This window comes from Solanum stenotomum, chromosome 3, assembly GCF_019186545.1.
Source record: "Solanum stenotomum isolate F172 chromosome 3, ASM1918654v1, whole genome shotgun sequence".
Taxonomy (NCBI): domain Eukaryota; kingdom Viridiplantae; phylum Streptophyta; class Magnoliopsida; order Solanales; family Solanaceae; genus Solanum; species Solanum stenotomum.
In genome coordinates, this window is record NC_064284.1 from 34,109,050 (window position 1) to 34,125,235 (window position 16,186).

General features: G+C 33.4%; 1 protein-coding gene across 4 annotated transcripts in view; it reads left to right on the forward strand.

Annotated features, from left to right (window-relative positions):
* The window catches only part of LOC125860299 (uncharacterized), a 29,815-nt gene extending 20,973 nt beyond the window's left edge, over positions 1 to 8,842 (forward strand). For all 4 annotated transcript variants that reach the window (XM_049540227.1, XM_049540225.1, XM_049540228.1 and 1 more), the window contains 4 exons: positions 2,919 to 2,977; positions 7,310 to 7,354; positions 7,439 to 7,513; positions 8,531 to 8,842. In XM_049540227.1, the coding sequence (XP_049396184.1) occupies positions 2,919 to 2,977; positions 7,310 to 7,354; positions 7,439 to 7,513; positions 8,531 to 8,686 (335 nt within the window). In that variant the 3' untranslated portion in view covers positions 8,687 to 8,842. The remainder of the gene's footprint in view (positions 1 to 2,918; positions 2,978 to 7,309; positions 7,355 to 7,438; positions 7,514 to 8,530) is intronic.
* Positions 8,843 to 16,186: the final 7,344 nt, after the last annotated feature.

A 16,186-nucleotide genomic window follows, 5' to 3' on the forward strand; every position in this document is an offset into this window, starting at 1 on the left:
AATCATCCTTAAACTATACCCCAAATTTAAGCTACATCCTTAAAGTATCATTCTTAGTCGAAAACATCCTTCATGTATTTAAAAGTGAACAATTTTCATCCTTCTACTTGAATTTTATCAAAAAAATAACAGATCCCACAAAAATCAAGTCATCCCTTCGTAATTATTATTCTTAGATATGCCAAAAATATTATCGTGAACTTTTTCGGTAATTAAGTTTAGCATTATGCAAAATCTTTTAATTTGACAATTGTTTTTTATTTTATTTTCATGTAATTCAATATTAAAAATATTATTAGTTGAAATATATTTCTTTTCAATTGAATATGCTAGAAGCTGAAGTCTCCAACAATATTTTGATCACTTCGATATCAGATTGGCCCAAAAATTTATTGATCTGAATATAGTTTGGCTTTGAAAAAGGTAAAGATAATAAAGCTCCAGCTTCTTTCCGTTACTAAATGAGAAAAAGAGCAGATCATATATCCTCACACCTTCCAAACATTTTTTGTTTCAATAAGCAATGGTGTGTAAGATTTTTTTTCAAGAACTTTTTATAGCAGGTAATGAAATTATGCAGGAAAACTTTTGTTGATAGTCTAAACTGCTCGTGTTTTTGTAGGATCCCTTAGTTTTTAGACGATATCTAAGAGAATGATGGAAATTGTTAACTTTTAAATACTTAGAGGATGTTTTTTGCCTAAAAAAATATTTCAAGGATGTAGTTTAAGTTTGGGGTATAGTTTAGGGATGTTTTTGGCCAAAAACTCCAAAATATTCCCACTGACTAAAAAAATAATATCTTATTCTCCATTTCTGTTAGCTCTGTTTACTTCCCTTAAAGGAAAAGTTCAAATCCATTTTATATAACAAGAAATGTGAGCTACAATTACATTTCTTGCTCCCATTTCTTCCTGTATTCTTTTCTTCAGAAACATGGAAGGTAATACAAGGCCTTCTGCGTTCCTACAATGAGTGGAAGCACAGAAAAATATTATTAAGATGTGTATCTTCTTTATTCCGCTGAGCCCTATTCATAGTTATATACTACACAATACATAATAATTTTTTTTTCATATGGGATGCTATAATAATCCTTTTCCTTATGGGACACTATATATTTATATTCTAGCACTTCCCCTCAAGCTGGTAATAATTATACAAAAAATGTTACCTTCTCAAAAAAAAAAAATGTAACTTATTCGAGGACCAGTGAAAGACTTGGTGAAAGTGAAGATTTCAAGAAGAAGAAAAAACTTCTTTGTTTATTGATGAATTTACTTCCCATGAGAATGGGTACTTGTACAAGGAATCCTAAGACTAAATAAGGGAAGACAATATTACTCAATCAATTACATCTAATTACAATATAAATTTAATCCTATATATTATAATTTAGCTAGTATATCAATCAATCAACACACCCCCTCAAGTTGAAACAAAGACTTCACACATGCCCAACTTGCAAACAAGTGTATGGAAACTCCGTTTGTTGAGGCCTTTGGTAAACACATTAACTAGCTGCTTTTCTGATGATACATGGAACAAACTCAACACACCACTCGTAACATTTCTTTGAAGACATATCAATCAATTTCAACGTGTTTTCTTTGGTCATGTTGGACTTGATTATGAGCTTACACTGATTGCAGCCTTGTTGTCACAATACAAGAAAAGTTTTACTTTTTCAGACAATCTCAATTGCTCTAGTAGCTTTTGTAACCACAAAAGTTCCCAAACACCCTAGGCCATAGCTCTATATTCTTCCTCCGCACTTGATTACACTTCGCTTCTGGCTTCTCCAAGTGACCAAGTTTCCTCATACAAGTGTAGAGTAATCATATGTAGATCTTTTGTCATCTAGAGATTATACCCAATCCGCATCCATAAAGGCTTTTATGTGAAAGTGACCGTGTCTGAAAAAAGGTAGACCTTTCCATGGAGCACACTTCAGATACTGCAAATGTGAATGACAACTTTGCATATCAGGATCTCGGGGATGATGCATGAACTGACTATGTTTGGTCTAGTGTGAGAGAGATTAATGAGTCTTCCAACCCTCCTTTGATATCTCTCCTTGAAAACTTAACTCTCCAATTTTGTTCGTAATTTATGATTGCTTTCAGTGGTGATTTTGCGGGTTTGCAACCCGTGATACCTTTTTCTTTTAAGATGATTCTCAAAGTCACAATGGAAATTATATGATTGATCCTTGTACTCTGAATCCCCGGCCATTCTCTATGGGACAGAGGGATGATTGGCCTTATCCTACAAAGAAAGCGGCTAACTACCTGCAAATTATGACCTGGAGCCTTCTCGTACACCACTAGTATAATCCAAAATCACCATTACTCGGACATCTTTCCCCTTGGCCAAAATATGTTATTATCATGTCATAAATGTGGTACCATAGTTCGTACAGTCATCAGAATATTTTTGCAGTGTGTTTAAGTGTTACAATATTCTTCATTAAAAAATGAATTGTTTGTACCCTTCAGGGTGGCCCAGTGGTTTGGGCTTGGGACTTCCATGTTGGAGGTCTCAAGTTCGAAACCCCTTGCCAGCGAAAGCAAGGGGTTTGCCTTCTGGGTTGAGCTCGTCGCATCGGGCTTGCCTAGTGCGGGTTACCTCTCCTATGTGGTTTGCAAGCTATTGCATAGGAGCGGGGGCTTTACCCTGTGCGCACCCAAAGGGTAGCGGCTGCGGGTTTCCCTTGTCATCAAAAAAAAAAAAAAAAAACTGTTTGTTAATAAAAATAAGACGTTCATTTATCTCCTTGAATGGTATTGGGTTTTTTATCTACTCTTCTGTGTTTGCTTTTCTATCTTCCTTCATTTATTTAGTAGTTTTTGTTTCCTTCAGTTCCGTCGTAATTTAGGTTGCTTTTAACTTGTTTCTATTTTGGTTTTATTTAATAGGTACACTAGAAAACTTGTTAGAAAGTATTGAACAAGTTGAGGAGGAGCGAATTAGGAAGGTAATTCCTGCTAATTTATGATTGTGGTCTATTTAGCTTTTCTTGGTAGTGACTTGTCACATGAGATTCACCATTTCCAATTATTCTTTCTTTAATTTGTCCATTCAAATTGCCTCCTCCAGAGGAAGCCTGTGTAAATTTGTCATCTCAGGGTATCATTTTGAAACAGTAGCTGAGCTTAGATTTAATAGTACTCTATTAACAAAGTAGTATATCACAGTCTTGAATCCACATCTGCTGATCCAGTATTACTGGTGACGTGAACAGGATCCAAATTACTCTGGCTGTGAATTATTTACACTTTAACTGTTTTGTCCATTTTATTCCCTTAGCTTAAATTATGATACGATTTCCCAATTGTTTTAGACCATGTCTGTTCAATGGACTACCATTGGAATTCACTCTGCTAAAAAAAGAGAATATGTACAGAAGAGAAGAAGAAAACTAGTTTATCACTTGTGATTTCTGACAATTAAGATATGTTATCTGCTAAATACCATCTTTTAGAAATTGGAGTCACCTTGCTTTTTACATGGATCACAGCATGAGTGTGTCTGTTGGTTTTGTATTTTGCAAGGAGCTGGATCTTGGGCCTAACAACCCCAAAAATTAGCTCAAGAGGGGAAGATTGCCCAAATCATTTAAAGAGACCACCAATCCTGTAAATCCTTGATGTGGGAACTCTTCGATCCCCCCCTCCCTTTCCAGGGTAGGACATTTGAAGCATCGACAATTTTTTTAATATGGTGGCCCAACATTGGGTAATAAGATTTGGGAGGAGTTCTGCTTTGATATGTAAAGAAATGGATTTTATGGATCGAACCTGAAGTAGGCCATAGCGAGTATCAATCTTATGGATGAAAGCTATATTTGAAAATGGTAAGAATATGGTAGCTATATGTTTGTCTGTCTTCCCCTTCTAAAACAATTCTATTGTTCTCTCTTTCTGTCTCATCATTTATGCCAGCTTGCCAACCTGTTTTCCATTTTTTCCACAATTCCTTGCCATACTCCCTGTGACCTATGTTTGTCACCGAGAGAGGCCCAACTTCAAGTATGTAGTTGGAAAACCAGCAGTTCTGCATCCTAGGATCTCAGCCAGCTCCAAAATATTGGCAACATTATTAACTGTTGCATCTCTATCTGCCAAATGCCATCTTTTTGGAATTTGAGTCACTTCCCTTTGTATATGGAATCACAGCATGTGCATGTCAGGGTTGGCTTTGTATTTCACAGTTCACCAAATTATAGGATGTGCATAACCTGAAGCGGGCTATAGCGAGTAGACACAGTCAATCTTTTGGATTAGACCCATCTTTGAAAGTGGTAATAACGTATTCATAGGTTTGTCTCTCTTCCCCCTCCAAAACAATTCTACTGTTGCATCTCTATTGCAGCAATTTTCAATTGATCTTTGAATGGAGCAACTGAAGTATGCAACTGTCTTACATCTAAACTCTTTTGGTTGAGTCTTAGAAAGGGTTTGGCATTTCCTTTTGTAGGACCTGACAGATTAAAATATAAACCTAGTTAAAATGAGACTCTATTCTTTTTAGTTAATCTAATACTTGTATTTTCCTTCTTAGTTTTGTTAGAGACTTGTATGTAAACCAAGTCTTAAGAGAACTCCTAAATTGCCTTACAACAACACACCCAGTGAAATCCCACTAAGTGGGGTCTGAGGAGGGTTAGAGTATATGCAGACTTTTCCACTACCTCGTGGAGGTAGAGAGATTGTTTCCGAAAGACCCTAGCCTCAAGTGCATCAAACTCAAGTAAAAGAAGAAGAAAACAATGAAGAAATCATAGAATTTAATAAGAAAACAGTGTAAAGTCTACAAGAAAGAACAATAACAACTACAAAATAGTGTGGTAATCAAACTACAATAAACAACATATGACCAGAACTACAAGGGTACGACTAGTACTATTAAAGGAACTAACAAGCCTAAACATTCGCAAGGCAATACAACTACACCTAAATTGCCTAAGTGTCCAATTATTCAATATTGGAATAAAATAAGCCTGAATAGAACTGATTGCTTGCTTGAAGTTTGTTTGAGAACGGAAGATGCTAGGATATCACCAAATCAGTAGATATTGACTTGCTGGTTTCAGAGACGTGCTGATTTTATTTTCCATACCATTTATTCAAATCTAGAAACTTAAGAAAGTTAATTGTAAGGTTATCTGTGATTCTGTAGCAGTTTTCGCTGCTAGTATTTTGATCTTGATCTTCATTCTTCTATTATAAGAAAATGTGTACAACATTCTTTAACAAGAAGTGATCAAAGAGTTCTCCTCAAAAATATTTCTCTTTCTCATGGTATGAAAGCTTAGTTGCTCTTTTCTGTCCTTTTTTATAGAGGCTGGCATGTTGTCCACCATGTGAAGTTCCATCTGACTTTTCACGTGCAATCTTAGTAAAAACTAGTGTCCACACTCTGTCCAGATTATGACCACTCCATTCATGAAGTGAACTTCCTACGAATCTTGACAATTTTATTAACACTAAGCAACTCACGCCGAAAAAGGTCTCAATCAAGGCACCGGCCTTCTGCTTTCTTGTTAACTGTCTCGTATTGGTTGAGGGACACATATGACCTTGGACAATCATCATCTTATGAGCTAGCTTTTTGGGGTTGAGTTAAGCTCAAGGTCCTTTTTTTAAACATGATATCACAGCCAGACCAATCTCATTTCTTTTTTACCCAATCTTGGTCCCCCATATCAAGTTATCCATGCTCCAATGTCCATCATTTTTGTTAAGTGCCCCTCTACTAGAAACATCAAAAAGGAGACTTGCTGATGACTTTGATATCAAGGACTTGGGGATGTTCAAATATATCCTTATGCTGGAGTTTTCTACGTCTAAGGAAGGTAAATTTGTCAGTCAATGCCCATATGTGCATGACTTGCTCACTGAAACAAGCTTACTTGGTCGCAAAGCTGTTGAAACATCGGTTGATCTTAAAGTTACAGTCCGTCAATAACTAAGATGTGGTGGGTGCGATACTTAAAGCTTGTTGAAAATAGTAAATTTGCTCCATACATGTCCAAAAATAACTTCTGCAGTAATCTTGGTGAGTCAATTCATGCATTCACTAAAAAAGCAACTCTTTGATGGTGAGTGCAAACTGTGAGATACTTGTAAGTTGCAAGGGACTCGTGGAAAAGGCTAGTTATTTAAGATATGGACATCTACGAACTGAAGTCTATGCTGATGTAGATTTGGGATAGCTAATGTAAGATCCAATTCTGGTTGTTGTAACCTTTGTCAGAGAAAATCTTGTGACATTGTAAGTACTAAACAAAATATGGTGGCCAGGCGCCGAGAGGTTGTGCAATGGTTGAATTTAGACTAGTTGCTCATGTGATTTGTGAAATGTGAAGTAAACAATTCGTAAAAGTTTAGAATATTTTCAGTATTCTTTGCAATAATAAAACAACAATCTCTATTGTGTATAATCTGGTTATTCATGACAGAACAAAGCATGCAGAAGTGAATAGGCACTTCAGTCAAGAAAGACTTGATAATGGGCTGTCTAGTATGCCATACATACCAACTGCCTGTCAAATTACTAATTTACTTACAAAGGACTACAAAAAATGCAAATCGACAGTTTGATAAGCATGCTGGCAATGAAGCTATCCACAAGCTGGTTGGGTGGAGTGTTGGAGAATAGAAGATTCAACTAGGATATAACTAGTAACTAAATCAGTGTACATTGTTTGTTTGCTGTATTATTTCTGCGGATTTACTCAAATCTTGTAGATTGGGATAGCTCATTATAAGTTAGCTCGTTTGTTTAGCTCCTCGTATTTTGATTTTTTTTTTCCTCCATCAGAAGTAGTTATGTACTGCATTCTTTGACAAGAAGCAGTCAAAAGTTCTCTTCATGACTTTTATCTCATAGATCTTAAAGTTAAATTTGCATTAATTTACTGGCCTTTTAGTATGACGTAATGACATTCTCAGGAAATAATATTTTATCATTCCTGTGCTGGGATCTGTAATAATACCTGTAACAATCTCATTTGGCAATATGGTTTAAGTAGCTCCCTGGTTTCTTCTTCAAAAGGAACTCCTTTATCAAGATAAGCGCAGAATTGTTCTTGTTTGTGCTACTGATTTTTTAATCATGATTCCTTTTCTTCTAATATCAAGATAAGCACATAATTGTTCTTGTTTGTGCTACTGATTTCTTCATGGAACTACTCATATTCCTCCTGTCTGTATGTCATTCCTTCCACGTTCTTGATTCTTCTACTTCTGAAGAGTAGATGAGTAATAAATTAATCTCTTAATTTGATTGGTTAATCTGCTTTCAGGCATTGCTATCCAATGCAGAGCTGGCTAGACTTAGCAAGGATCTAGTATGTAGCTTTTTCCCTATGATATGTTGTTCTGACCTCATAATTCATCCCGCTGGATAGTGACTAATTCTGTCAATTTTGCAGGCAATACTACGATGTGATCTTCCATCCTACATGGTTCCTTTTGTCCCTGATGACTTGATATTTGAGAAACCAGAGGTGAATCAATCTTAATATTTTCCGTTCTACCTCTATAAATCTAAATGCTGTCTATGTTTGGGTGCGACTCTACAATTCACTCAATTCACTTAGAATCAATGTCCTATAAGTATCTCCATGTTCGTTGATGTTTAGAAGCTATTTAAGTGTTGACTAGAGGCCAGCATCCAACCATCCAAGTTTGCACTGCTTAGTGGTGGGTGTCAAATAGTAAATTGGTTTTCCTAATTCCTAGAGTGAGGAAAGGGGGTTGGAATTAAGACTTTTAAATTTCTCGCACCATATTTCTAATATATACATAGTTATTAATTGGAAGGTATGTTGGCCTTTTAGCCCAAATTTGGTGGGAACTTTTTTCAGCCTATAGATGCTCCGAATGATAAAAAAATTGACTTGTAATATGACTTCACATTGCTCAACGATACATGTTCCACATCCAATGGCAAATTTATTGGCCAAATCATGAGGTTCGTGAACCCATGGTCTTTCCGTAAAACTAGGTATTTATGTATATATGTTTTCTAAAATTAATATAATATTATCTGCTAGCACCCGTGATACAAGAAGGTCAAATGGTGCACATGTTAAATATTGAGTTGTTCACCTAGAGGATTAGGATCAATTCCCATTGTATACATTTTTTCCTTCTTTTTTTTAGTGGTGCACCTATGTTCTAGAAATCCTAGATTCGCCTCTGTCCACATCAATGAATTTCAAGGACCACATTGGCAGAAGCTTGAGCAGTCCATACATTTAAAAGCACCTTGTCTTCCTTAGTGTTTGTGAGAGTTTTGATTAGACTGATGCCTGAACCTTGTGACGGCTACTTCTATTTTCTGAGATTGGCTATATGTCCATTGATAGCTTTTCGTATGAGTGAGTATATTATATTGAAGCTTGAATTTATATAGTTGGCAGCAAGCATTAGAAAATCAGTTCAGGAACTTGTCAAAAAATATAACTAGTGCTGATGCTTAGATGTTTGCTACAATCTGAAAGCTGAGATTTTTTATGCAGGATGGTGGGGAGAAATTTACTAGCCTCTTAACAGCTATTAGTGCTTATGCGGAAGGATTTTCCGCAGATAACATAATTAGAAGAACTTTGTATTTGTGGAAGAAACTTGAGAAGCAAACTGTAGATACCATTCACCAAAAAGTTGCATCTGCCTGATAAGAGACTCGAGTCTTGAAAACTAATGGTGATGTAAAGAGTTCCCAATTCTGTCTATAGCTTTTTTGGGTTGTACTTATATTATAGTGAGATATTAAAGAGTAGTTTAGCAGTGTTAATTGCTTTTTTTTTCCTTGGAAATCCCTGGGAAACGCACAACCTCTGCCGTTTGGGTGAGCATTCTGTGGTAAGCACTTTGTGGTTTCATGCTCAAGTGCTCACTATGCAATAGTTCGCAAACCACATAGGAGATGTAAACCACATTAGGCATGCAACAAGCTCATCTCTTCAAACTCTCTATGCAACTCCTAAAATATGAAGGTTGTTGATGGATTGCATGAAAATGATTCCTTCATTTCTCAACTAGAATAGCTGCAATTGGCATGGTATCAGAGTCAAGTTTATCTCAATATATTGTTTCATCTAATGTTGAGGAAAATGACTCTCTTAGTGAAAGTAGGAAAAATATTTTTTATTGAATGAAGAAAATGACTTTCCTAGTAAAAATAGAAAAATCAAGTTCCACAAGCAATATTTCACATTATTTGTGTACTCCTCACCTTCCAACACAATGCCTTAAAATTATGCATTGTGGAGTCTATTGATGAAAATATTGTTTTTGGTGAAGAACAAACAAGGCCTAGTAGTTGGAACATATTTGAAAAGTTCAAACAACGGTGGTGGAAGAGATAATGTTAATAGTTGGTATTCCATACTAATCAATGGCCAAGCACAAGGTTTCTTTCACTCTACTTGTGGTGAAGCTAGGGGATCCCCTCTCTCCAGCTCTCTTCATTTTATTTACAGAGGTACTAACCAGATCACTCAATGATTTATTTGAAAAGGGGTTGCACATAGGTTTTGACATGCCAAAATGGAGTGCAAACTTTAGTTGTTTTATGGAGATAATACAATCATCATTGTCCATGTGGGGCACAACATCTTACAAGTCATCATTCACATGCTTCAGCGAAGGTCGTCACAAAATACATGCTACCTAGTTTCTTGAATGGAAAAGACCCCTCCATAAAAGATATAAAAATTATTGCTCAAGTAGATTTTGGCTGCAAGATTAGCTACTGGAAGTAGGGGTGTACAAAACCGAATCAAACTGAGTCAAACCGGAAGAAAAAATCCGACTATACTTGAGTTGGTTTGGTTTAACGAAAAAAAGTCAACCCGAGACCAAACCAACTCGATATTATATATATAATCTTTAAAATTTATTTTATACATAAAAGTATTTACTTTAATGTAATTTCTAAATATTATTTATACGTTTTCATAATTTTTATCTTTTAACATATTTTTTCAAGTTTTTTTAGACTAAGAATTTTGAATGGTCCAATAAAGGTTATAGTCCATAAATATTAGTAACTCTATTAAAGTTCAATTCAAAATCAAATCAATACTAATGTTAACAAAATAAATTAATTCAACACTAAGAATGACAATAATGTTGAATATTTGTTCTTTAGTTTTACATTGATTTAGACATTTAAAATACACTAGTTTTTTGACACATGCGTTGCACGTGATTACCAATTTCAAAAATATATGTTCTAGTAAATAGTATTGCTTATTTAAGCGAAGATTTGAATAATAAGTTTAGCAAAAAATAATATTGCAGATTCTTTTGTGAATGTTCAATGTGGATCGTCATATATATCTCTTATTCACGCAAACCTATGAAGATTGTCAGCGAAATTTTTTATTAGTTAGATGCAATTATGTATATATTTATTTCAATGTGTTGAGGCTCAATAATGTAATTAGTCTTATCTTACTAATATTACCTTATAGACAATATTTGTTTTGTATTTTTATTGTCATCTAACCATATGTGCTTTACATGTGTATTCTACGTTAAATTGTTTAGATGTCATATGAACGTGTGAAGAGAACAACAACATTTTATATATTCACATATTTTCACATTTGTTGTGAGTTTTTTTTAAAAAAAAGAACTCGGAACATTTTAAAATAGTATAATTTGAAATTAGAAGATCTTGTTAACTTGATAATACATTTGTGACATATATAATACTTTAATTTAAATATAAATACCTACCCAAATTTAAGTATATATTTGCATTAATGAAAATATTTATCTCATAAAATTAGCTATTAAATAAATAATAAAAATTAAACTAATACAAACTTTAACTGGCGTTATTACAAGTCATATGAACATTTTTTTCGTCTAAAATACTGAAATATAAAGAAATAGTAAATAAGTAAAACAAAAGGGCAATCTTTATATAGTATAATAACTATTTTGAAGCAAACTTCCTGGAATTCTAAATCACATAAGTAACATTGATAAATAAAGTCATTCTTTTGTCTTGAGTATCAAAAACAAATCGTGACAATTTTCTAAATTTTAGAAAATACATCACAAGAGAAATTGTTAACAAAAATAAATGAATTTAGTCTACATCATCTTAACTTCATATATTGGAACATTACATACTAATGTGTATTAAGCAAAAAAATAATTATTATATCATCAAAATTATATTATTTTCCTCAAGTACTCGAGGTTATGGAGCCCTCTTAGGATAGAACAACTTACTTCGTCAGAATAGTGGTACCTCATATTCCGCTAAACTTTGAACTCACTCAACAACAATAAATCACACAAAAAAAAATTAAAATGTAAGAAGAAGAAGAGTAGAAGATTAGAAAAAATCGTGGTTGGAAAAGGAGAGGAAGTCCCTCTAGTTATAGTCAACAAAGGGTAGAATGAACAAATAGTTTTTGTGTCTTATTTGAAAAGTCATGACGTATTGAAAAGTTACAACACTTTGGAAAAGTCACAACTTATTAAAAAAGTCGCAACTCTTTGGAAAAATCACAACTCTTTGGAAAAGTCACAACTCATCGAAAAATCACAACACTTTGGAAAAGTCACAACTCATCGAAAAATCACAACACTTTGAAAAAAGTCACAACTTATCGAAAAAGTCACAACTCATTGAAAAAGTCACAACCTATGTTAGGGATATTTTAGTAATTTAACATTCAAGTTAGGAGTTCATGCTTTTAAGGTAATATAGATAACTTGATTTTAATTTTTCTTTAATGTTTAATCATGTAATTAATACATATTAGACTTATTTTAGCATGATTTAGTACTTTTAAATTATAATAATTTTCATTACGACTTATCAATTTGCAATATTTATTTTATACAATTTCGTTCTTATTTTTTATTGAATATTTTAGGGTCATCACTTATCTCGTATTTTGTGTTATATTCTTAAGAAACACCTTACATTGTTATATTTTGGTTGGACTAAAGAAATATTTGGAGTTCAAGTTAATTATATGTTTGTACGAATACTTTGCCGGAAAAATTCAAGGTTTATTAGTTTGCTGTGATTTAAAAATTTGACACAAATGGCTTGGTTTGGTATTTGAAAAATTCGAACCAACCCAAAAAATCTGAGATTGAAAAACACGAAAAAAATTGAGTTTTATTAGTATGGTTTGGTTTATAAATTTAAAAATTTGACACAAATGGTTAGGTTTGATATTTGAAAAATTCAAACCAACCCGATCATGTACACCCCTAACTGGAAGTGTTTGAAAAGTAGTGAAATTGCAAGGGCTATGATAAGAGGGACACTGGAGCATGGATATGCAGTTTTAGATGGTTATCGTCATATCCTTATGACTGTAAATGAAGGAAGCAAGACATCATTGAAGCTTTATGACAAGGGAAGGTTCAAATATTTTTTTATATCATATGGAGCTTGGATTAGCGGGTTTGTGCATATGAGAAAAGTCTTAGATGTTGACGGTACATTTTTAAGAGGTCGTTACGATGGAGTTTTGTTGTTAGTTGTCGCACAGGATACAAAAAAATATATTTTTCCTGTTATATTTTGTGTAGTAGATAAGGAGTGTGATGCTGCATATGAGTATTATTTTTTTTAGAAACTGTTAGACATAGTCCTAATACTTCAGAGTTATGCATAATTTCTTATCGGCATCCAAGCATAGGAAAAATGATATCAAAGTTTTACTCTGAAGTGCACCACGGTGTTGCACGAGGCATCTTGGTGAAAATGCCCGTAAAAATTTTCATTGTAGAGATTTTCTTGGACTTTATTATCATGCAACAAAAGCATATCGGAGAGATGTGGTCCATGATCATTTTGAACAAATCAAAATTATCAATGCGGAAGTCGCGGATTATCTTGAGAATGTTGAATTTCACGAATGGAGTAGAGCATATTTCTCAGGAAACATGTAAACTTTCTTACTAGTTCGAACATAAGTATTGCAGGTTCCCAATAATTAATGTGGTTGTTGAAACAATTATTGTAGTTGTTGGAACAACTATAGTTATTGAAACAAATTTTACAATTGTTTCGACAACTGCAGGGACATTAAAATAGTTGTTCCAAATATGCAATCTTTATTTAAAATCAACAATCCTTTGTATTTTAGGTTCTTGATATTTTTCAATTTTTATATTTCAGATATAATGTATTGACTTCAAATATTGTGAAGTATGTTATGCAATGTTCAATGAGGTGGAAGTTTCAACCTTGTTGCCTATGGCAATAATCGCGACTATAAACAAACTAGTGACTATAGCAGAGTGGTACGCTCTTCTCTCTCGCGACCCCTACTCTAATCAAAAGACTAAAGACCCCTACTGAAGATAGGTCGCCAAACTACGACCGAGAGTTCGCCTTTTGAAGCGCCAGTCGCGTAGGATGACCGGGCCAGGCCGAGTCAGAAGGCTTTGATGACTCAAGGTTCATATTAGGGAAAGGAGAGTGAGGGGAAGAAGGGGCAGCCCTCAGCCCGATCATTCAATTCGCTCCAAAGAATTTTTCATTACTGTCCAGTTGAATGATATAAGAGATGGTCAGAAAAATTTATAAGAGACGGATGGCATATGCCAAGTTAAAAAACACTTTTGTCCCTTCAGCTGAAATCAAAATAATGGCTAATAAGAATCTGGGAAATAAGTTATTGGTTCATCAAATTGATGAAGATAACTTCAGCGTCACCGTGGATAATGGGATCACAATGGTCCATCTTCGAAGCAAAATGTGTTTGTATCGAGAGATTGACTTGGACAAAATACCATGCCAACACGCTATGGCAGCGCTCAGGCATAAATATTGCATAACACAATTAATATATAATTGTGGGAACAACTTTTACTGTTGTTGAACAACTGAAATAGTTGTGGAAACAACAAGTTCAATTATCTAATAATTACAGTAGTATTTAAATATTGCATAACAAAATCAAGATTATATAGCTATATAATTTCTTTGGAAACAACTAATTAGTAGTCCAACAACAACTTCAGTTGTATTGTACAACTTCTATTGTTGTTGGATAATTAAGGTAGTTATGGGAACAACAAGTTCAATTGTCCAAGAATTACAGCTGTTGTTTAACTAGTGCATAACACATTTAATTTTATGTAGATATAATCTTACTTGTTTTTTTGTCTGATAAATAGGATCAACATTTGTCTTGTAAGCAGGTGTTGCAACCATCTATTTAATCATTCTTAGAATTGTTCTTCAAGGTGAAGAATCCTTGGCAAATCATTGAATTATCGGAATAGCTTCAAAAGCCCAGTCTACAATATATACATAACATATTCAAATAATAATTTAACTAAAAATCATAAAATGAAAACACTATTTAATTACTTACGGCTAATGCCCACGGAAAGTCATGAAAATTATACTGAGATTTGGTTGAATCTAGTTCTTTCAAAATATAGCTAATGGTAAGATTAAAGCTTACTCGACCCCATGAATATGAATCAAACACACTTTTTTTCGACGCTATTTTTAAACAATGAATTTCGATCTTCTTATCTACACTTTTTTAACACAATATACGATGCAAAAAGCAAGTCATACTAATAGCAACCTTTTACTTTTTGGTCAAGTTTGGATTACACATTTTTTCTATGAGTACAACAACATCTGAGATTTACCCACTTTATCAATCAAAATTTCACCTTCTTTTTCAATTTTTGCTAATTGCTGACTTGGAGGAGGAAGAGAATGACATCGAAGTTCAGTCATAATAGCAAATTCATTAATGCTAAAACAAATAGGCAAATCATTATAATCCATCCAAATCCCTTTTTTCTTTTTAGAAAATATACAACGAAGACAAAGGCCGTGTACTAACTTCATTGGAAATTGTATTGTTACATCTTTATCCAACTTAAAAAGTGATCAAAGCAAGATTTTTTAAAATCATTTTCCATATGTTGTGCGATTGTGCGATTAGAATTTTTCTAAGCTCAACAAATTGAGCTTCAAAACCGACTCTCACATTGATCCTTGAATCATAAGACCCAGACACATTCAAGTGAGTCTTAAATTTTGTATGTATTATTGGAAATGATTTTGACATAATTTGGAGAGGATTCAATACCTTCTTCTTCTTTTTCAGCTGATTGCTCACTTTCACTTTCATCATTTTTTTTCTCTGTACTTGATTATCTCCATTACTCTCATCATCTTTTTTCTCTTCGTTTGAATTTTTGTTGCATCACTTTTTTCTTCACTTGATAGGTCACTACTGCTCTTACTATTTTTTTCCATCTCACTGATTGCTTGTCGCTATTTCGTCACTTTTTTCTTCTCTAGATGTGATACTTTGAAGTATTGCAGTATCTCTTTTTCTAACAATAGTTAAGCTCTCAACATTTTCTCTACTTTGGATTGGATGAAGATGTTTCGATTCTTTTCCTCTTATATTGAGGTATTATATCTATATAAAAATTAGTAAATAGTATAAAATTAACTTAATAGAATTAGTAGAAAAATAGTAATTACAGTACATTAAACACCAATAATTATATTATTTGTCCTATAATTAATCAGTTGATCAACAACTGAAAATAGTTGTTCAACAACAACCGTAGTTGTGGGGACAACTTCTCTAGTCGTTCGACAACTACAAGCAATTGCTGGACAATTTTGTATCTTACAGATATGTCCAATTATTCCTACAAAAAACTTCAATAGTTGTCTAGACAACTACGAAAGTTGTTACATGAAATAACTAAATTGAATTCACTAAATTCATTAACACAAAATAATGTTTATACTTAACAAAAAGCTCTTTTGAGCTAATTTCAAGTTCAAACAGAATAAATGTGATGCGAAAAAAAAAACTAAAAAAATATAATAGACAGATGATAATGATTTTCTTCTTTATGATACCCTAGTTTTAATCTTTTAAAATAGAAAAGAGAAGAAAATTTACCTTGTATGAGGAAGAAAACACAATAAAAAAGTTTGATGATTTTGAAGTTGAAGAGGAAGCAAAAAATTTGAAAAAGAATGTGCTCTCTTTTCTTTGGAACGTTTGCCCTCGTCTCGTCGTTTTGAAAGAAAAACTTGAAAAACTATTGGAAATATGTTAATCCCTATTATCACAATTTTAAAATACTATTTTCAGTCTTAAAGCTTTTAACATTATTAGTTTAATCCCTTT